Genomic DNA, 22,973 nt, shown 5'->3' with positions numbered 1-22,973 from the left:
TTCATCGCACCGACATTGGGCTTTTTGTCTAGAGAGTGTCAACTGGAAGCGACAGCAACAAAATTGGAAAATGATTTTTATACAAGTCCCCTATTGATCCGCAGGGACCAACGTGAGTCAGACGAAAAGTTCATCTTTGGTCCTCTAGCTCGGTCAGGGCTTAATGTTTTACATAAGCCGGAAGAACTAGTGTGTACTCGACAGGAAGAGGCAGTGTTGTTTGATGAAGTATCGTAAATGAAGCGCTGGGCGGTTTTACGGAAGGTGGCCGGAACTTGAACCATGGCCGATGAAAAGATGTATATCGGCGTGTTATTTTACCTTTTCGTGGCTTTGGTGGTCGTCTGTCTCTCTATTTTGGCCATTCGCCCAAAAGTTTTCTTTTGGTCGCAGCTGGGGAATGTTGGAAAGGTTGATAGTTTTTTTTTTTTTTCTGTATTATAGTGACTTTCAACGCTTCTGGCTGGTTCGTCACTTTTACCTTCCATTTTGGAAGAATGTCGGGAGTGAGAATTGAACTCGTGATCTTGAGCGTGAGAAGTATGGATGTTACCTCCACGCCAGATCGGCTCCTACAGGTTGATAGTCTTCGCGACAATGTTTATCTCTAGCCGATCCATCCTCCAGTGATCTTTTGGCATAATGGGCTGATCCTAGGTTCGGCATAAAGACCACATCACCTTCCCAACTCCGGCAAGCTTTTTGTACTATATATCTCCCCGTTAACCATATGATTCGAAAGAAGAGCGGCTTGGACATTCCCTTCACGTCTGTCAGAGAAGGACCTTCTTCGAGAACTTTTCTTTTTTTTTTTTTTTTTTCCAAAATATATATTTTTATCAAGGCTCATATGGCGTTAGCCTCACGGGGCCGGGAGTTCAATACTTTGACAATTTTTCTTATTATCTATGTTAGTAATATGTAACCGATTACTCGCGGTTGGCTCGAGGTTAGTATTACAAGTGTTTTCGTAATTCGGATGTTGCTGTCTCCAATGCTCTGTACGTGTGCCCGACTCGGGATACTTCCTATTGGGATGCAGCTGACCCTTGATCAGCAACGCCCCCCTAGTCTGTACCCCATATCTAGCGTGGTGCGTCTTTCTCGACTCGAGGAATCCAGGATAGAATGGTCACTAACCGGCGCAATCATCAGTTCATGTAGAGTTGTCATGAGCGGTACAACCTTTGGCTCTTGTTGAATCATCAGTGGACTGCACAACCTTTGGCCCGTGTATCTGTAAAGAGTGTGTGTATGTATTGCCGCGACTAAGTAAAAGTTTATCGATCGGATTGGAGGGATATAAAACGGGGACACAACTAAGGAAACATCATTAAACGTTGACATCGGCGTTCCTGAGGAACAGGTATAGATGAAGCAGAAGATCAGGATCACGGCTACCTAAGATATCCCGGACGGGGATATCCGATTGTCTGCCTTGTGCTCTTAGTGCTCTAGAGAGTTGAGAGCGAGCAGCATGGAACCGGATACACGACCAGACAACATGCTCGATGTCGTGGTAGCCATCGCCACAATCACAAAGATTGTTTGCTGCGAGCCCAATGCGATAGAGATGCGCGTTTAGGTTGTAGTGATTGGACATAAGCCGAGATATCACGCGAATGAAATCACGACCTACATTCAATCCCTTGAACCATGCACTCGTCGAGACCTTAGGGATAATCGTGTGTAACCAACGACCGAACTCATCTTCACTCCACATGCGCTGCCAACTAACGAGTGTGTCCTGACGAGGAATGTGGAAAAATTCATTATAAGCAATTTGCCTTTCAAAAAGTGTGCCTTCTAAAGCGCCCACCTTAGCTAGCGAGTCCGCTTTCTCATTCCCCGGAATCGAGCAATGAGAGGGAACCCATGCTAAGGTAATCTTGAATAATTTTTCGACCAAAACACTCAATAGATGTCTTATTCTTGTTAGGAAATAAGATGAGCGTTTATCAACTTTCATTGAGCGGATTGCCTCTATTGAGCTGAGACTGTCTGAAAAAATAAAATAGTGGTCGATGGGCAATGTTTCAATGATCCCTAGTGCGTAGTATATCGCGCCCAGTTCAGCGACGTACACGGAACAAGGATCTTTGAGTTTGAAAGAGGCACTGGAATTTTCATTGAAGATGCCGAAGCCAGTGGACCCGTTTATGTATGAACCGTCAGTAAAGAACATTTTATCAGATCTAACTTTCCCATATTCTGCCGAAAATATCGGCGGAATATAATCGGAGCGTAGATGATCTGGGATTCCATGGATTTTTTGTCGAAGGACACAGCACCAGCACCTAAAGCTAATCCTTCTGGGTGATTGCCTGCTGCTCAGATACGGCCGGTCTCGTCTGACGCTTCCGCATAAAAATGTCCATTTTGGCCAGATTCTTCTCCACCGTTTGGCTGGTTGCTTCGATCTCCCGGCTTAAGGAGCGGCAAAGAGATGATATTATGAATACTAGATCGGCTATATCTGGCGGAAACAAAGTGCCTCCGGATGTCCAACTCCTTCGCTGTGGGTTGGAGCTTACAGTATGGAAAAATCATCAAGTTGCTTGACAGTGCTGCTGCTGTGAAACAACTGCCTTGAATCATTTTTGTTCTAGACTTAGTAAACGTAAGATTTAAGGAAAATTTGTTCCCATAAATTATCTTCCATTGCCATCCGAAATTAGTCCATTTTTTTTGAATGCATACATTAACATCAAAATTGATGAAAAATGAATTGGAATTTTCGAGCATTCCATTCGGTAATTTGAAGAAAATTGTAGAATTTGAATCGTGCTTACCAGGCGTAAATGCTCTGATTGAGCTAGTGATTTTCGGGCGTAAACAAAATCTAAACCACCGAAAAATCACAACTGAGTGCCGATACTCAGAAAGAAATTATACTGATCAGTTTAGATCCGTTATACTATGGTTTATGTTCACATAACGTTTTGTTTTTTGTGTTTCGCGTTAGATTTCTGACCATCTGGTCACTTTAATGTAGAGTGTAGAGCATAGAGATGTGCCATCTGCTCGTCAGCTGTTCGTCCAACTCGCTTCATCATAGTGAGCGGATCGGACCGGCTCGAATAAAAAAACACAGCTCTTCTGCTCACATCGGAGCTGGTGAGCTGAAGAGCTGCTGAACTGATGAGCTGATAAGTTGCTGAGCAGCAGAGCTGTTGAGCTAAAGAGCTGAAGAGCTGCGGGGCTGTGGAGCGGTAGAGTTGCAGAGAGTGTGAGTTGTGAGATGCGAAAGTATTATCTGTCTCCCGCTTTTCGAGATATCACGTCAGTTTATTTTCGTTTGTCCCTATCCGTTCATTAGCAGATATGTCGGATAGGAAAAGGTTTTCAATTTGAAGATATTTTTAAAATTATATTTTGCTGCTGTTTTTTAATTATATTTTCCATACAGTGCTTTATAAAATAAAAAACATTATAATATCAGTAACTGTTTGCGAATAAAATTAATATATTATATTTAATTTGAACAAAAATGTTGAAACACATAAATTTGTTTCCGTGTGCTGAATCAAAACAATTAAAACCCGATATCAATGATTATCACTGATTTCTAATGGAGTGGTAATGGACTTCCGTGGGGAACAAACTGACCTTAGAATAAAACAAATACTACTATCTTCGTATTTGCTAATCTGATAGAGATAATTATTCCGCGTTGCGCTCATTAGTGGAAATATTTTTATATTATCAAAAAAAAAAAAAGTTTCTCTCGGTAATTTTATCTAAAAACGTTGTTCTGGGCTATGTTTCTGAAGGAAAATAGAAAATGAAGGAAAGGATAGAAATAATGTATGTAAAGAAGGCAATATGAAAAAACGAATATGAGGTAAACCACAAATCTTGAATATTTATATTTTTAAACGGTTTCAACGCTTTTAAATCATCTTTTTATTCCCTATCTATAGAAAGGCATTAATTCTTAGTTTACCAAGAATACAGAGACAAAGAATATCAGAAATATGCGAACTTTATATTCCAGAACCTTTATCATCTGGTGATTATCTAGAAGGTCGGTATACATTCTTCTCTTCGATAAAAGACCCGAAAACACGCAACAACTGCATGAAATGAAAAAAATATGTTTGTCTCGAGCATGCAGTTATGCAATGTTCTGATTCTTACTCCAATGAAACCACAATCGATAATTACGATTTTATATTATTTTATAGCTCTCTATACTTCCATGAATTATATTCAGTTGCTTACTTTCAATTAATAACAGTGAAAAATTCAAATTTCGTTATTTGTGTTGGAGTATCAAAAATTACTCTGTTTTGAGGAGGCTGAATTAGATGACTATTAAAACATAATAAAGACGAAGAAAACATATTTTTTGGAGTTTTTTTCATTAAATCACACAATCTTCTTAAAATAAATTCCAATAAAGCCTGAAAAATACACAATGGCAACATTACAGAGAAGTTCAATTTTCGGCCTGTGACACCGTGCGCGAGTATACGTGTTTTGATTTTGCACGCGAGTACAGGAGGGTTAATTTCATAAAAACATGACCAGTTTTCTGATTTGGCACTTTTTCTAAAAGACGTAATTCTACGTCAAAAAATTCTCTCTGGATGTAAGAAGTTTTGCAAATGCAAATAATTATTCGTAAATTGTTTGCAGAATTATGGTACGGATATTATAAGATCAACTCATACACCGTCCACAGATGCAGTTTACCAGCTTTTCGCCGGACCATACACACAGATTTGCATATATCCACAATGGATTCAAATTCAAATAAATACACCAGACGTACATTCCCAAGCCATTAGATAGAAATTAATTCCCACCGAATCTATGCAGCTATCATACACAGCGGAGCATCCAAATGGCCTCCAATGGCCCAACATCGAAACTATGGTCAAATCGTCCCAAAATGTCACTCTCATTCTAATAAATAAAACATCAGGACAAAAGCTATGCTGATATGAATATTCATATGCTTCAGATGACACTCCGTGCGATTGAGCGCTTTAGTTGTGGATTTTCCATTACATACACACACACACTTCTCCAAATAATCCCAGGAACCATCCATGTCGAAACCATAGTTCATTATCCTGCCGTCTGCTGCTACTGGCTGGCTGGCTGTTGGTCAGCGATAGCGCGTTGATGTAGATGATGAAAAACGATAGTTTCTATTTGCATTTTCACGGGTGATGGTGGTCCCCATAGACATAGATCCTTTCCAGTGGTGCCTTCCTGGATGGGTTTTTGCGGTGCGGCTGGAAGGGTTTATTCGCATGTTGACCTGCAAGGATGAGCACCACTTTTTACAACAACGGCTTTAGCCTCTCCGGCAGCTCGATCTGGTTTGTTGGCCCGACGGAGGATTAGGTGGACCATACCGTATCGGAATTAACGCATCGCTCCATAAACATTCAGCAGCCAGGCTGTGTGCAGCGGTTTTTCGTCGTTTCAAATTTTCTTTTTATTGATACTGACGATGCGATTTGTCAGAATTGTTATTGAACTGATCTGATAATGGTTTTTCCAATGTTGAATGCACATTGAAACTCATTTATGACAGCTTTTGGAACTGATTCTTTTATCTTTCACAATAAAAGGAGGGATAAAGGTAATGGTTATGATTGTCCCTTCGAACAACTGACAGCAGCATAAAATAGGAAACACACCGGTGTTGCATTTTTTGTTTGTGCACACCTCATGTGGGGGAGAGCTTTTCGGAACAACAATACGATATTTCATTGTTTACAGATCGTCTGTCAGAAAAAACTAGAGATGGGCAAAACAGTTCATTTCAGTGAGCGACTCAGAGTCGTGCGCTCAATAAAAAGAGCCGGCTCATTTGATCGGCTCGACGGCTCTTTCCAAGAACTGGTTTATTCGGATATGTAAAGAGTGGAAGACGTAAAAAATATGGTTTAACACAATAATCAGCGCAGAGAATAATAAAAATATAATATTACTCTACTGAGGGTTTTCTCTGATATATTTCCATCACAATAATCTTCTTTACTTTTTTTTTAAATTATCTATTCAATGTTATCTGATGAAAGTCTACTACATCTTTCACTGCAAACTTATCCTGCTTTCGGAAAAACTCGCTCACATGCTACTGAAGTGGCCAAAATACGTAATATTTAAAAAAAAATGGTCGAGCCACGGAGAGATAGATTTCCTTTCATTCAACCAAAGCAAAGAGTCGCTTATTCTCAGCAAATGTGGTTCCAGCAGCTTTTGGATCATGTGAGGATCGAAGATTCCCAATCAATGCAGCACACTCCTCCCAAACAGATAACCGCGCTTCATCACTAACGATTGGTGGTAGTTTCGTAGGCGTGTATTCTATGGATGTAATTTTTAGCTTCCATTATCCAACTCCAATTTCGGCCATTTCGGATTTCCATTTTTCATAAATAACTATGTTCTACTAGTCAAGCCCTTTCATTTGATACCCATATTTATGGGGTTTCGAGAAAATATGTAATCCGCCAAAATTTACAAACATACAAACAGCTAAATAAAACCGCCTAAAAAGCAGCATGGGAAACATATTTCTCTAGCACCGTCGCAGGCCACGGTTCGTCAGAACGAGCGTACGATCCACGGTTATTTACCAATAAGCCGGCTCATGAAAGAAACACGGTACTTTTATGAATCGCAGTTTTTTTTTTGAACCGTGGTTCTCAAATGAACGGCTGTTGAATGAACCGCGGTTCAAAAAAGAGCCACGACTCATAGACGAACTGTGGGTCTTTTGAACCATGGTTCATTAAGGAGCCGTTCATTTGCGAGCCGCGGCTCATTTTTAAAGAACAGTGGATCGTACGCTCTTTCTGACGAACCAGCTCGAATGAGCGGCTCGTGAGCGCTCGCCCATCTCTAGAACAAACCAGAACAAACCATCCTGCTGATGTTCACGTCGGACCGTGCAATCTCTTCGGCAGGATGTTGCAGTTCTATTTGTATTAAATTGTTTTTTTTTTCCTGTTGTGGGGTGAGTGTGTTTTATTTGTTTTATTGTCTGCTCTCTGTACATCTGAAACATCGTTAAAATATTTCGCTTCGAAGATTATTTGTTTCATTTCACTTTTTCAATCGGTTCGATACCACTGGAATGAAGCAAGCGATATCAGCGTAGGATAAATTAATCCCATTTTTTAAAAAAAGCTTGTGATTATACTTTACAATATTCTAAGAACTATGCCGAATTTTCTTAAAAGCATACGAAACACAATTCCATTATTTTTTGAAAATATTTTGGTAATTTCTCAAATTGGTATGATAGAAAAGGATCAATTCTTCATAGGAGGTTTTCCTTTAATTTTTATGCAGAAAATGTTAGTACATACCTAAAATTTTACAGAAAACAAAAAAAAAACGAAGCCGACCAACTTTTTTTCCTTTTGTCTTTCGGAAACAAAATTTGAAAAAAATTGAAAAATGAAAATCGATCGCATCGTGAAAAATGTCCAAATTTTTTGCGTCAATCATTTTCGGCACTCCATAACAATTTTGAGTTGAATAAAAAATATATGTCATGAAACTAACTATCGAACAATTAAAAATTTTCAACCGTTATCCAAACGGAAATACCTCGTTCTGATTGGTCGAAATCAAAGATGCAAACTTTCTCTTGTACTCACAATTATTGCTCAGTCATTTTCTGATAGAAATATCGGAGTTTTGCATGAATCATTTTGGGCACCTTAAAACGTGGTTGCCAGGGGAAATCGGCATTGCAAATACATGCAAGATGGGGAAACTTTATTCCCCATTTGTTTATTCATTTAGGCTCATTAGCATTTTTAGCTGCAACCAAGTTGGGTTTTAATCGTGTACATGTTACATGTTTATGGCTTCTATAAATTGTAAATTACACAGTAGCCATTTTTAGACGTAATAGTATTCCTTCTGTTCTTTCATTGTTCAGTAGATCGGACAGCGGAGACAGTTGATATGATCATTGTTGTGTCATTAATAACGCAACCGCTGGATGTTTTTGTTTTTGCAAGCAGATCTTCCCCAATAGCAGAGCTTGCATGATGATTGTTGCGTGGACGTAATTATTTTAAAGATCGTCAATTGAGGGCCCTACGAAGACTCCGTGCACTTAATATGATAGTCGTTAAAACAGGCTAAGTGTACCACATGTATACTTTACCACGGGGGAAAAATTGAATTTTTCCCTTTATTTAATTTGGTTCAAGAGAATAAGGAACTAGAGATTTTCTTTTATCGAATAGTGGAGGCGATCTGGCGTAGTGGTAACATCCATACCTCTCACGCAGAGATCACGAGTTCAATTCTCACTCCCGACATTCTTCCAAAAATGGAAGTAAAAGTGACGAACCAGCCGAAATGTGTTTGATTGAAAGTCATAGAGAAAAAAAAATCGATTAGAGACATGTGGAGTGGATGATATTGATTATTATTTATTCATCTGATTTTTTGCTGTCTCGATGAAATGAGAGATAGGAAGACGAAAAAACCCCACATCTTTTCACATGATTTACAAAACAATATATGTATATATATATTAAGGTGGCAGCGAAAATGGTCATGTCAAATTTCAAAAACCGACCATCTACATTTTGTTTATTGGCCCAACAAAAAAAAATGATCTGTGCAAAGTTTCAGCTCGATCGTACATGATTTAGGGGTGCCTCAAAGCCTTTTTCGAGATAACACCAGATCTCGACGGTTTTTTTTTTGCATTTTTAAGTCACTTGGCATAAAAAAAACGATTTTCAAAATTTCCTTTACTCCCCCCCTTGAAAGATTTTCGACGATGAAAACTATAACTCAAATAACTCAAAAACTAAAGAAAACGCCTCTTCGATTTTTCGATATGTTTTGTGAAAAAACTCAGCTTTCAAGAAAAAAATATTAAAAAATATAGCACCCTTGGTCCCGAAGCTAAGTTAGCTAGAAATAATAAATACAATGAATAATTACGAAATAATTACGGTTAACTTTGAAAAATCATAACTTGAAAACAAACAAAAACGCCTCTCTGAAATTTTGCACAGGTCGTTTTTTGGGCCAATAAACAAAATGTACATGGTCGGTTCTTTAAAGTCGATAATTTTATTCCATACCTTCAGTCCCAACGTTTCATGCATTTTTATGTCATAATTTAAAAACAAAAAAAAACGCTTCTCTGGTTTCGAGATATATGTTATGTAAAAAATTCTCAGCTTTCCTAAAAAAATATAAAAAAATATAGTGCCTTTGGTCTTGATACCATAAAAACTATCAAAAACAAATACAATCAATAATAACGAAACCAAAATTCAAATTTTGTGCAACTCTGGTATTTCTCAAAAAAGATCAGCTAATTGGCTTTAATTTGATATGTCGATCATCTAAATCGGCGCAGTAGTTCAAAAGTTGAATTTTTCAAAAATGTTTTTTTTGGAAAATGTGGAAAAAAAAGGATTTTTCGGACCACCCTAAAATGGAAATGGTTACCCTAAATAAAAATGAAAAATACGGGTCTTTTTTTCACTTTTTTCCAAAAATGACTTTCTTCAAAAAATCATAAATTTCGAACTACTGAACCGATTCGGATGATCGATATATCTAATTGAAACCAATAAGCTTGCAAAAAATTGATTTTATTTTCGTAATTATTGATTGTAGTCGTTTTTTGTTGTTTTCATGGGTGTGGACTTTTTTATATTTTTTATTGAAATTGAGGATGCTGTTTTTTCGTTTTTAATTATAATTTTTCAAATGTTTGGTTTCTGGTATTTTTTGAAATCAATACTACATTTTCAGAAAATTTGAATTCTGTTGCGTTGTATTTGTTTTTTTATTGTTTTCGTTGTTTCGGGACCAAGGATGCCATATTTTTTTATATTGTTTCTTGAAAGCTGAGTTTTTTTTACATAAGATATCCAAAAATCAGAGATATGTTAGTTTTTGTTTTTAAGTTATGAATTTCAAAGTTAACATGTTTTCAGTCTTCGTTCAATATTTCTATGCGAGTAGACTGGACGTATACGACTAGAATCCAATCAATTGGCAAATGTGTTATTTTTTCAAAAATAGGCTAGCTAATTGGCTTTAATTTGATATACTGGTCATCTGAGAAGGTCCAGTAGTTCAAAAGTAATAAATCATTTTTGGTAATTTTTGGAAAAAAGGGAAAAATGATTTTTGGACTATTGGTTAAATTTGAGAAATCATAATTCAAAAACGAAAAACACCGCTCTGGCTTTGACATATGTTATGTGAAAAATTCTCAGTTTTCCAGAAAAAAATATAAAAAATATAGCGCCCTTGGTCCCGAGACTATGAAAACAATAAAAAAACGAATACAATCAATAATAACGAGAATAGAGTTCGAACTTTCTGCAAGTGTAGTATCTTTCCAAAAAAAGACCAGGTGAATGGCTTTAATTGAATATATCGATCATCATCATTTTTGGAAAAAAAAGGAAAAAATTGATTTTTCGGACAACTCTAAAATGGAAATGGTCACCCTAATTGAAAAAAAAAATTAAAATTCGGGTCTAATGTTTCGCGATAAAGAACAAAACTACCACTTTTCGCGAAAATCTGAGAACCACTATATCGGTTTGGCATGGAATGGCCATGAATAAACAGTACATTTTTAACACAACATAAATAAGGTAATAATAAAAAAAGTAAAAAAAAACTTTTTAAGTTAAACAGTTTAATTGTGATTAAACATAATAATGTACTAAAAGCTAGAAAATAATTAGGCAATTAGCACTTAGCAGTTATCACACCTTTCCTTCATTAGTGTAGGGCATTGATAACACTAAAATAAAATCGTGGGACATATGATGAAGTCACTAATTGTGGATAATGGAAATCCAACGTGCTCCACGATTTTATTTCAGTCTTATCAATGCCCTAGACTAATGAAGCCTAACACTGCCTAATTATTTTCTAGTTTTTAGTATATTATATGTTTCATTAGAATATTTCTCCATAATAGAGCCATTGTTCTGTATTCTATCAGTCAAAAAATTTCATTTGATACCGATATTGAGTGGAGCGAATACATAGTGTGTTCATCAAGTCAAGTTCGTTCATTTGATACACATATCTCAATCAACCTTTTTTTTTGAGATGATATGGAATCAGCTATATTGTGGCGGCGGCCAAATTGGATTCTTCAAGATAAGCAGTTTTAAAAAGACAGCAGAGATAAAGGTATTTTATAAATTCGATCAGTTCCTATTGATCAAATTTCTATTAATGTGGGACAACCCTACATACATACATACATACATACGAACAGTTCAAGCGAAATAAAACCGTTTAATGAAGTAATTTGCTTTTTTGTGATTGCGGCCATCTTGAATATGAATTTTTCATCAACTATGATCTACTAAATTAAGCCCTTTCATTTGATACTCATTTTTCATAAATAACTGTGTTCTACTACTAGTCGAGACCTTCCATTTGATACCCATATTAACGGGGTTTTGACATATTTTCATCCCTACAAGTTTATTTTATTAGGCTCATTTTAGCAATTCAGCTGTAAACAGAGCCGAATTCATTCGTGTACTTTTTTTATCTTAAAATAACTTCTGTTGTATATTACACTGTTACCATTTTGAGGCGTAAGAGTATCGTTCGATAAGTATCTGTCGATAAACATTTGTTTTTTTTGACGTAGGATTACGTCTTTCGGGAACATATTGGGGCACAAATTGAAAAACGAATATCGATCGCATCGTGAAAGATGTCCAATTTCAAACGCTTATTGTTCAGTCATTTCATGACGGATTGATGAGATTTTTACATCAAAACATTGCGGCACTCTATAACAATTTTTCACCTTGAATAAAATAATATATATCATGTAATTAACTATCGAACAATTGAAAAATTTCAACCCCTATCCAAACGGTACTGATTGGTCGAAATTGACGTCATTTCTTTTTCGCCTGCCTCACTTCTTTCGTTCCCCGATAAGTCAAATATTTGCATGGCGAGCGAGTGGGGAGCGCCTATTTCTCACATACGAACTGATATAAAAGGACGGTAGCATTTTTGGATTTCTCATTCTCGTTCAACGCTCAGATCGGCAAACATCTGGGCTTCTAGTGTGCAGTGCTCTACAAATCAACCAACACCATACGGTGCGGCAAAGGAGAGGAAGCCATCGGCAACCAACATCGAATTAAATAAATTAAACAGCATCGAATTAAATCTAGTGTGCATTGCTGGTGCGCTCCTCTTCACATCAACAATTGGATGCGGCAAAGGAGGCAGAGGAGCGAAGTGCATTGCATCGTATCGTATCACACCCGCTATCCGTCGTAAAGCTACCGCTCCCAAAACTAAACTGCTACATCCGACTGAAACGCAGCAGATTCCGTACAACCCATTAAACCATTCTAGTTCTTCTCAGGACTATCAATTTGTTTTGAAACAAAAGAGTTTATTTTAATGTTTTCCACTTACCACAAAAACTATATAAAACTTTGATCAAAAATACTGCTATTTTGACGTAGGATTACGTCTTTCGGGAACATATTGGGGTACAAATTGAAAATCGAAAATTGAGTATATCGTGAAAATTGTCCAATTTCAAACGCTTATTGCTCAGTCATTCGATGATGGATTGATGAAATTTTTGCTTCAATCGATTTCGGCACTCCATAACAATTTTTCATATTGAAGAAAATAACATATGTCATGAAACTAACTATCGAACAATTGAAAAATCTCAACCCCTACCCTAACGGAAACACCAACTTCTGATTGGTCGAAATTGACGACACATGCGGCGGGTCCCTAACAGAGACATCAAAACCAAGCTGCCTAGGGGAAATCGGCATTGCAAATATATGCAAGTCGGGGGCACTTTTGTATTGCAAGTAGGGTGAGTGATACGATTAATTCTAGCAAATAAAATTTAAATTTGGAACTTTAATGTTGGTTGCTTCGTTCAATTTCATATCAATGACCGATCGTGTATTGTGAAAAATTTAGCACAAGTGTAAGTGTAGAGCAAGGGGACGAATTACCCGCAAAGGATGGAAAGGAGGGTATAAGGATATAGGGACAATCATACACGAGAACTTGATACATGAAAGATTTATTTCAATTTTCATAAATAAAAACCAAGGTGTGTTCCCGCTCGAGAACGGGTCGTTTGGTCTAAGCTGTCTGTTTTGTTGTGTTCATTCTCACCCAAAGAAAGTTTATACAATGAGAAAAATTGGAAAAGTGAAGGAATATTATAAAATATTAGAAAGTGATTTTCCATATGCTCTACATATAAGATTAGGTGTTGTTAGTCCAATTTAAATTCGCATCAACAGATAGCCTAACGGAATCCTACGTCAACTATGCGGTCGTGTCTCGGACACAACTCTCCTGTGACTTTTTATCTATAACACAGTAGCCGTTTAGGCGCAAGAGAATTCCTATTCTATCGATGCACAACACATGTCGCCTTTTTTCAGCGTAAGAATATTGCTATTGTTCGAATGTTCACAGTTCGGCTGTTCACAGCGGGACTGTTGATATGAGGCTTCCTTTGTTGCATTATTAATAGTGCCAATTACCGATGCAGCAGACCGAAAATGTGAGCGGTAAGGAACCTGGGATTACCGAAACATGATTGTTGCGTAGACATAGTAGCTAGAATAACACACTAAGATGGTCAGTTGACGGGGCCTGAGTTATGAGCTCATGATCATTCGCTTAGTAGCAGACACACAATCAATAAGGCTACGAAGACCCCATGGGGTTCAGACATAATATGTAGTCCGCCATTTTTTAGTGGCAACCATTTTGGATTTACATTTATCATAAATAACCGTATTCTACTAGTCAAGCCCTTTCATTTGATACCCATATTAATGAAGTTTAAAAAAATATGTAGTCCGCCATTTTGCAGTGGCAGCCATCTTGGATTTGCATTTTTCTTAAATAACCGTATTCTACTAGTCAAGCCCTTTCATTTGATACCCAATGTTGGAAGAATAGTCGCGGGCGTCGCCAGAATTAACCGAATTCATGAACTTTATTACTGAGAGTACATCGAGTTATAAATTCCTACAGGAATGATGGATACAATAATTATTTTAAATACATAATTTAGAATCCAATTCACTTACTTTTAGTAATTCAACTTCTCTTCCACATAATAATTCAAGGTTATGTCAATATTCCTAATTTGCCCTATATTGTAAGTTTGTAAATTGTATGTATAAGGAATTGTATAATAGGTTTAATGTTCGATTCTCACCGATGTGGTAAATTGTAGGTTTAGCGTAGTATAATAAGCGATAGATGTAGATAATTTCTTCTTAGTTCCTAGTTGTAGCTGTAACCTATTTTTAAGGACACTAGGTTTTAAGATAAATTGATTGCAAACTCAACGTATTTGTTACCTTTTTTATCCTAGTATTTATAAAAAATAATTTTAGGTAATTTAGGTATATAAACACTAGCACTAGTCTTTAGAAATTATTATCAGGCACAGGATCGTATAACTTAAGGATTTTTGCAAGTAATCTGTTCTTTTGTGCTCGTCGCAGATAAAGAAACGCTGATCATCGTCCACTGACAGATCACGATTGTTACGTGATGGTCAAGCAGACTGGACGATCGACGAACGACGATCGATAAGTAAGCAGTTACATTGCTACTGTGTACTGTACGATGGGATCGCCAAATCGACGGGCGTATTAACACTCCCCCCCGAATGCGCAGAGGGTTCTCCGGAGGCGTATTGGTTCCTAACGCCCACGTCGAGTACGGCGAGTTTAACCGCGGGACGTTCGTAGATGCCCTGATTAGTCTGTATGGTGGCACTCCTGACTTGCCCGTCCTGTCCTGCTCTGGTTGCGATGATTCGTCCCATAGGCCAACTATTGCGAGGGGCCTTGGGATCTGCGATGACTACCACATCATTCACTTGAATTGGTTTTACCTTCATGAACCACTTGGTGCGACGGGTGATTACAGGGAGATAGTCTCTTAACCATTGGCGCCAAAATTCATTGGCCATAACTTGTGATTGCCTCCAGGAATTCCGGAGCACGATGGGGTTATCGTTGTACTGTACCCATGGTTTTAGTCCATTTGATGACCCCAGCAAAAAGTGGTTTGGTGTCAGCACTGGAGATTCATCGTCGTCCATGGGGATGTCAGTAAGTGGTCGCGAGTTTATAATGTTCTCAATTTCTAGCAGTGTACTGTAAAGAACTTCATCCGTGGGAAGTTTCCTCCACTGCAGTTTATGAAGGTTGCATTTTACGCTGCCAATCAAGCGCTCCCACGCTCCGCCCATGTGTGGTGAAGCTGGCGGTATAAAGGTCCATTCCGTATTGGATGTTGTGAATTCCCGCATGAGCTGTTCTTGGTTGATGTCTTGCAGCACTTCTTTCAATTCTTTACTGGCGCCCTGGAAGTTGGTGCCACGGTCGCTAAAAATAACTGCAGGTGTCCCTCTCCTAGCCATTACGTTACGTATTGCTAGAATACACGAATCGGTTGTCAGTGTGTGAGCTAGTTCTAAATGGATAGCGCGAGTTGTGAGGCATGTTGCCAGCACTCCCCATCTTTTTTCTGAGCGTCGTCCAACGACGACGGTCATGGGACCGAAATAATCGATCCCCATGTACGTGAAGGGTCCTGTGAAAGCAGCTAGACGGTACGGTGGCAGGTCACTCATGGCGGGAGGTTGTGGAGACGCTTGGTCGTTCTTGCATTTTTGGCACTCCCTGCGTACCTTCCTGTATGTTCCCTTCAGTCTTGGAACGTGGAAACGTTGACGTATTTCATTGAGAATCGTCTCGTGATTCTGGTGGTTGAACCGCTTGTGAAAATCAAGAAGAATAAGCCGTGTGATTGGGTGCTCGCGTGGTAGAATGATTGGTTGAGCGGCATCTCGGGCGATAAACTGGCAAGCTCTTGTTCGACCTCGAACCCTTAGAACATCGTTCTCGTCGAGGAAGACACATTTGTGAAATAATGGACTGTTTCTCGGAATGGTTTTGTCTGGATTCTCTGCAAGCCGGTTTCTAGAGAGAATGGTGATTTCGTCAGCGTAGGTGTAGTTTTGTGCCATACGAAATAGGCAGCATTCGGAATCGCTTAGCTCTCGACGTTGCAGTGGTCCGTTGGTTACATTCTTTTTATATACGCAGGATTTCAGATTATTTATGTAGCGAAAAACATGAGCCGTGCAGCGAATTAGTTTCCGCCAGTCGGAAAAGCGATGGAGATCGATTACAGGTTCTACAATTTTAGTATGAAACAACAGATGAGGACGTAGTTCTTCAGTGGTTACTCCGATGCGACTATTAGACATAGGCCAATGTTCCGTAGATTTCCACAGGAATTCTGGCCCACGGAACCAACGGCTAGAAGCGGACAAGTCGGGGTTGGTCTTCCATTTCGTTCCTTCGTCCGCCACGTTTTGCTTGCTAGGTATCCAATTCCATTCGCGCACATCTGAGGATTCGAGGAGCTCGCTGACTCTGAAGGCCACAAACTGGCTATAACGACGATGGTCGGAATTCAGCCAGCAGAGTACATCCTTCGAATCCGTCCAAAAGTATCGTTGCCTTATCTTGATCGATAACGATTGCTTCACCGTTTCTGCTAGTCTGACTCCAATTATGGCGGCTTGAAGCTCTGAACGGGGAATGGACAGAAATTTGATAGGTGACACTCTCGTTTTCGATCCAACTAATGCACATTCGATAGTGGTGTCTTCCTGAAATCTCAGGTATACAACTGCAGCGAAGCCGGTTTCACTCGCATCAACAAAGGTATGTAGCTGGATGTCATTGTGCTTGGCTATAGAGGATTTTGTTCGATAGCAGCGAGGGATCTGAAGCGTCGTTATTCCGGGGAGAGACACACACCACGAAGACCACTTTTCGAAATGCGAGTCGTTGATCGAATCATCCCAGCCGATTGACGAGCGCCATATCTCTTGGAGAAGCGTCTTGAGGATCATCAGAAAATGTCCGATAAGCCCTAGCGGGTCAAAAACCATCATGAGAGTCCGCAAGACCTCTCGTTTGGTAGGTCGACGGGTACCGGACAAGAGCAGCGCATCTATACGATCGGAAATTTTAAACGTAATGTTATCTGTAGAAGTGTCCCACCACATGCCGAGGATTTTCTCAACTGAACCATCACCACTTAGCCTTTTGACTGCTGTGGGGGACTCGTCCAGCGCCTTCAGTACCGCGGGAGAATTGGAGGCCCAATTTCGGATGTCGAATCCCGCAGATGCATGAATTTTCCTTACCTCTCTCGTTAGCTTTATTGCTTCTTCCTCATGTTCGACGCTTAGAAGCATATCGTCGACGTAGTGGCGTTCCACGATTACTTCAACAGCTGTAGGATAGCTCTGTTCGAACTTCCTTGCATGGAGATTTTTTATGTACTGTGCAGTACTAGGCGAGCAACAGGCTCCAAACGTCATGACCTGTATGACGTACGTGTTCGGGTTGATTCCACTTTTTGTATAGAAGAATAACTGGTACGGTTGATCCTTCTTCCGAATTGATACTTGCTGATACATCTCCCGGATATCTCCGGATACTGCAATACGGCATTCGCGAAACTGTATCAGTACAGATAACAGCGACGTTAGAAGATCCGGACCCTTCAATAGCACGGAATTCAGAGAAACTCCGTAAGTTGTGGCGGCAGCATCCCACACGAGCCTTATTTTTCCGGGTTTGTTTGGGTTTACCACTGGAAACATCGGGAGATACCAGACATTAGGGTAGGCTTGAACCTCTTCGTCAGTTAGCTTGCGTATGTAACCCTTCTCGATGTGGTCTTCGATTTTCGCGTTCACTGCTTCAGCTAATGCTCGATCGTGCTTCATCCTCCGATCCAAACACTGCCACCTCTTCAGCGCCATCTCTTTGTTGTTCGGCAGACGCACATTGTCGTACTTAAACAGAAGTCCCGTTTCATACCTTCCATCTCGAAATATTGTTAGCGATTCCAGAAGCATCAGGGCACGCTGGTCGTCCTGAGACTGTAAGGGTCTTTCGGGCTTTGTAATTCCAATGCTCTCTAACGAAAAGAAGCTTTTAACTGTTCTATGGAGATCCTCATCATTGTATTGGTTGCATTGACAAATCTGCAAGGAGTGGTAGTTAACGGAATGTTCAGCAGCATCTTCTGACACGCAGCTTCCATAGACGGTCCACCCAAGACGCGTCTTGACGCCTATTGGTTCTTGTGATTGTCCCTCTTTACACTTCAGTGGATGTCCGAGATTGAGATTATCAAGACCTATCAATATACGAGAACAGGCGTTCTCGTACGATTGAATGGGAAGCCCGACAAGATGTTGGTACTTTTTCTGAATCTCAGAATAGAGTAGTGTTTGCGGTCTTATTTGTAGACTTTGTACGGTATGTACGGAACAAAGTTCGTACCTTTTTGCCTGACTGAAGCAACTTGAAATTTGCAGACTTACAATCTGTGACGATTTTTCTAAACGCTGCGTCTCTCCTGTCCATTTCAGGCATAAAGATTTCCTGGGGCCTTTCAGACCTAACTCTTCAGCCAAGCTTTGATCCATTAACGAGAGTTCCGAACCATCATCGATAAACGCGAAGGCTTGCACTGTTTTCGAGGGTCCATAGAGACGAACTGGGAGTATTCGGAACAAAACTTTCGATTGACCTTGGTGAATGTTACAACTCTGCTGAGATGTCCCTTCTGATAGCGTAGCAGTGATTGATCCATTTGACGAACTATTGCTCTGTTGTTTCTCACTGTGGAGAAGAGGGTGGTGTAAATAAGTACAACCACTTATTCCGCATGGCTTCTGTTGCCTGCATGATCCGTTGTGCTTCCGTAAGCACTTTCGGCAGAGTTTACACTCTCGCACTGCAGCCCATCTCGAGTCATAACTGAACTCGGCAAATCGTTTGCACTTTGGAACGCTCTGGCACCCGCCCTTACATATGGGACAATGCTTCTCAAACCCACTGAAAGAAGTTGGTTTCACTTTAGATGGTGACATGTACGATCTGTTATTTCCCGACTCGGTTTCTGAATGTATATTCAAAAATCCATCCTTCTTAATGGAACGAGGCTTTGGGTCGTTATTTATCGTAGCCATTACCGCACTGGCATCCTCTGCTGTTGAATACAGCCACGAGCTGAAGTCGAGCAAATTTGGATTGAGCTTATCCCTAGAGTGTTTGGCCCAATCAAGCTTCAACGTCGAAGGTAACCGTTCCACCAGTTCGTATCGTAAAGAAGCATTATAGACGAAATCGTGTACTTCACATGCTTGGATTGTTGCGACCAAGTTCTCCACGGTGAGCGCGAAGTTGACGACGGTCTCTAGCCTATCGATGTTTGGCGATGGTAACGATCGAACATTTTTTACAATTGCTTGTATAATCGCTTCCGGCCTGCCATATAACATTTTCAATGTTGACATAACTCCTGCGACGTTAAACGGATGAAGCAAGCGGCACTTGACTGCTTCTAGAGCTCTCCCTTTGAGGCACTTTCGGAGCCGCAACATATTTTCTTCGTTGGAGAACCCGCACATCTGGGTGGAGTTACTGAAGTTCGAGAAGAAGAGTGGCCAATCTTCGGGGTTGCCACTGAATTCCGGGAGATCTTTCGAAACCGCTTGTCGTGCGGCTAGCTGACTCCTGTTTAGAATGCATACAGTTTCATTTGCAACATGCGGCGCAGACGGCGGCATCGATACTTGCTGACTCGGACGCATCGGTGTTGATCTTTGTCCTGGAACGAACATGCGAGGGTCGATTAGCGAAGGAGGGTTAACACGATGAATACCAGGAACATCCGAAGATACTGGATGTTGTAGATTTGTGGGTTGCACGGTGCCTTGTTCAAGATTCGGAGCAGTTTGCTCTGTAGGTCCAGCCAGTTGGATTGGCAAAAGTTCTTCCATCTCTTCAGGCTCTAATCCGGTGTTCGCTTGGTTATCGCAACGCTCAGTATCGGCCACCCATTCCTCGATTTTAGATATTTTCTCCGCCTCGTTGACACTTATCTCCGTTGAAGTATCACTTCCGTACTCAAGAAGCACGTCGTATTTCTTCTTCAGGTACTTCTGTTCAAGTTTTTTCTCTTCTTCGATTTTCAGCAACTGCAGCTTCAATCTCCTCCTTGCCTCACTTTGTATACTCTTTACAACGCTCTTCGCCGTCTGCGACTGAGTAGGCAATGTTTGGTTTTGAGTAGGTACGGGGGCAGTCGTACGTTGTTGATTACTCACAGTAGGACAGTCGGTGCAGCTCCAGCTCACATTTTGAATGTCCTGCGTTACCTTCACGCACCGAAAATGAAACCAAGTATCACATTGGACCATTTCCATATCATTTGGCTCATCACACAAGGGACAGTCTGACTCCTGAATGACCGCTGCGCGGGTGGCGCCACTAGATTTATCGGTTCGCCTTTCTCCAGCCATACGCTTCTCAGGGGCTGCTCCAGTCCCGGCCTGATCGATACTAACTACTGTTACCTGGCCGCTAGTAGAGGGAACAGCAACGGTATTTGTTGAACAGGATGTAGCGTTCGTCGCGGGCTCTGCGACTTGCTGATTGCTCATCGTGACCGTTTTACTCGCCTTTTTCGCGGTTTCGGCTTTGGAATGCTTCGACGACATCTCTCGGCTCGGTTAAAAGAATTTATAAAATGTTGGAAGAATAGTCGCGGGCGTCGCCAGAATTAACCGAATTCATGAACTTTATTACTGAGAATACATCGAGTTATAAATTCCTACAGGAATGATGGATACAATAATTATTTTAAATACATAATTTAGAATCCAATTCACTTACTTTTAGTAATTCAACTTCTCTTCCACATAATAATTCAAGGTTATGTCAATATTCCTAATTTGCCCTATATTGTAAGTTTGTAAATTGTATGTATAAGGAATTGTATAATAGGTTTAATGTTCGATTCTCACCGATGTGGTAAATTGTAGGTTTAGCGTAGTATAATAAGCGATAGATGTAGATAATTTCTTCTTAGTTCCTAGTTGTAGCTGTAACCTATTTTTAAGGACACTAGGTTTTAAGATAAATTGATTGCAAACTCAACGTATTTGTTACCTTTTTTATCCTAGTATTTATAAAAAATAATTTTAGGTAATTTAGGTATATAAACACTAGCACTAGTCTCTAGAAATTATTATCAGGCACAGGATCGTATAACTTAAGGATTTTTGCAAGTAATCTGTTCTTTTGTGCTCGTCGCAGATAAAGAAACGCTGATCATCGTCCACTGACAGATCACGATTGTTACGTGATGGTCAAGCAGACTGGACGATCGACGAACGACGATCGATAAGTAAGCAGTTACATTGCTACTGTGTACTGTACGAGGGGATCGCCAAATCGACGGGCGTATTAACACCCAAATTGATGGGGTTTTGGAAAACCCATATTGAAGAGGTTTTGAGAAAATATGTGATCCGCCATTTTGTAGCGGCCACCATTTTGGATTTTCAAGATCATTAAATACGCAGTTTCATAATGACTACAGAGATAAAGGTGTGTTCCAAATTTCAGATCAATCGGTCAACAGGAAGGGGGTCAAATTTCTATTAATGTGGGTCAGCGCTACAGACAAACATGTTACAAACATACAAACATATAAACAGATTACAGGGCATGCTAAATAAAACCGTTTAAAAACTAGCCGACATGAAGTGTACTAGGTCATGAAGGCCGTATAAGGTGTTTCGGGGCTCAAGCAGCAAAAAATCCAGTTGGCGAAGCAATCGCTCAGGCGCGTAAATGTTGAGTTGCTGTAACAATTCAGGTGCTTTAACTGTTCCGTTTATTTTTTTTTGCGATAAACACAGCTTGAGCCATGCTTCGTCTCTGCTGCAATGTCTGCAGTCTAAGCAATTGGCATCGATCTTCGTATCGAGAAAGGTTTATCGGATCACGTCACAAAAGACGACGGAAGGCATAGGGTAAATGATCTTGGTTTGTCCAATTTGGGGTGTTTTTACGCAACTAGTAAATGAAAATCGATTTTTCTTCATGAAAATCACACATAATCGATACGAGTTTGGGTTTGTTGAAAAGCCCCAAGTCTCTAGTTGCTAATACTACCATAAGGTGTTGAAATTATTCAAATTTTTATGTTTTTTTACGATTTTCCTTAAAGAAGAATTATGATCTTGGTTTGACCACCTCTGATCATGGTTTGCCCAAAAAAATGATCATGGTTTGTCCGGTTTTAGAAATCTCCATTTTTGAATGAAAACATTCGAATTCACAATTAGATGTTGCATTTATCATTGCTTGAGTTTACTATCATCATATTGATTCATTCATAATTTAGGCTTTCTTCAGAATATTGCCTTTTCTTGGGCATTTTAGAAGTGTTCACCTCAACACAATCAACACAGTAAAACCATACTTCTGCTATGCGCGAAGCACACCATAAACAAACATAAACAAACTGCAGCGCGCCAAGCGGTTGCCATAGAAATCATGTGGACAAGACAACATTATTGAATTGGACAACTCATGATCAGAATTGTGTTCATCAAAATGCGTTAATTTAATTGTTTAGCTATGTAAATCCGATACAAATGGTGAGCAAGCATGATGTTTACAATATTAATAAGTGTTGTAATCCAGAAAAGGTCTGAATACGTGCCAAATAATCATCTGGTGATCGATTAAAAGTTAGCTCGAATGAGGGGCGCATTGACACAAATAGAAGGTGTATTTTATAATCCTTTAAAACATGTGATTTCGTAAAAATATACTATCAAACTACTATAAATCATGTAAAAGGCAATTTCATTTACATGTTTCGAAACATTCGAAGGCCTTATTTGACACAGGAGCGCTGAATTAGAGCATTCAAAAAAGTGGGCAAACCATGATCATATTTTCGACTGGACAAACCAAGATCATTTACCCTATCTCAAAAAAAAAAAATTCTATATCGATTCGATCCTAACGATCCACGTTGATTGATAT

At 39.6% G+C, this 22,973-nt stretch overlaps 2 protein-coding genes across 5 annotated transcripts in view; one reads left to right on the top strand and one right to left on the bottom strand.

Annotated features, from left to right (window-relative positions):
• Window positions 1–22,973, top strand: part of LOC129771664 (uncharacterized) — a 555,494-nt gene that overhangs the window by 337,292 nt on the left and 195,229 nt on the right. The window lies entirely within an intron of this gene.
• On the bottom strand, window positions 14,633–20,629 carry LOC129767046 (uncharacterized). The gene has a single exon (XM_055767660.1). The coding sequence runs from the start codon at window positions 20,627–20,629 to the stop codon at window positions 14,633–14,635; it is 5,997 nt and encodes a 1,998-aa protein (XP_055623635.1).

This window comes from Toxorhynchites rutilus, chromosome 2 (assembly GCF_029784135.1).
Source record: "Toxorhynchites rutilus septentrionalis strain SRP chromosome 2, ASM2978413v1, whole genome shotgun sequence".
NCBI lineage: Eukaryota > Metazoa > Arthropoda > Insecta > Diptera > Culicidae > Toxorhynchites > Toxorhynchites rutilus.
Note: the sequence above shows the minus strand (reverse complement) of the source record. Positions and strands in the feature narration are given on the sequence as shown.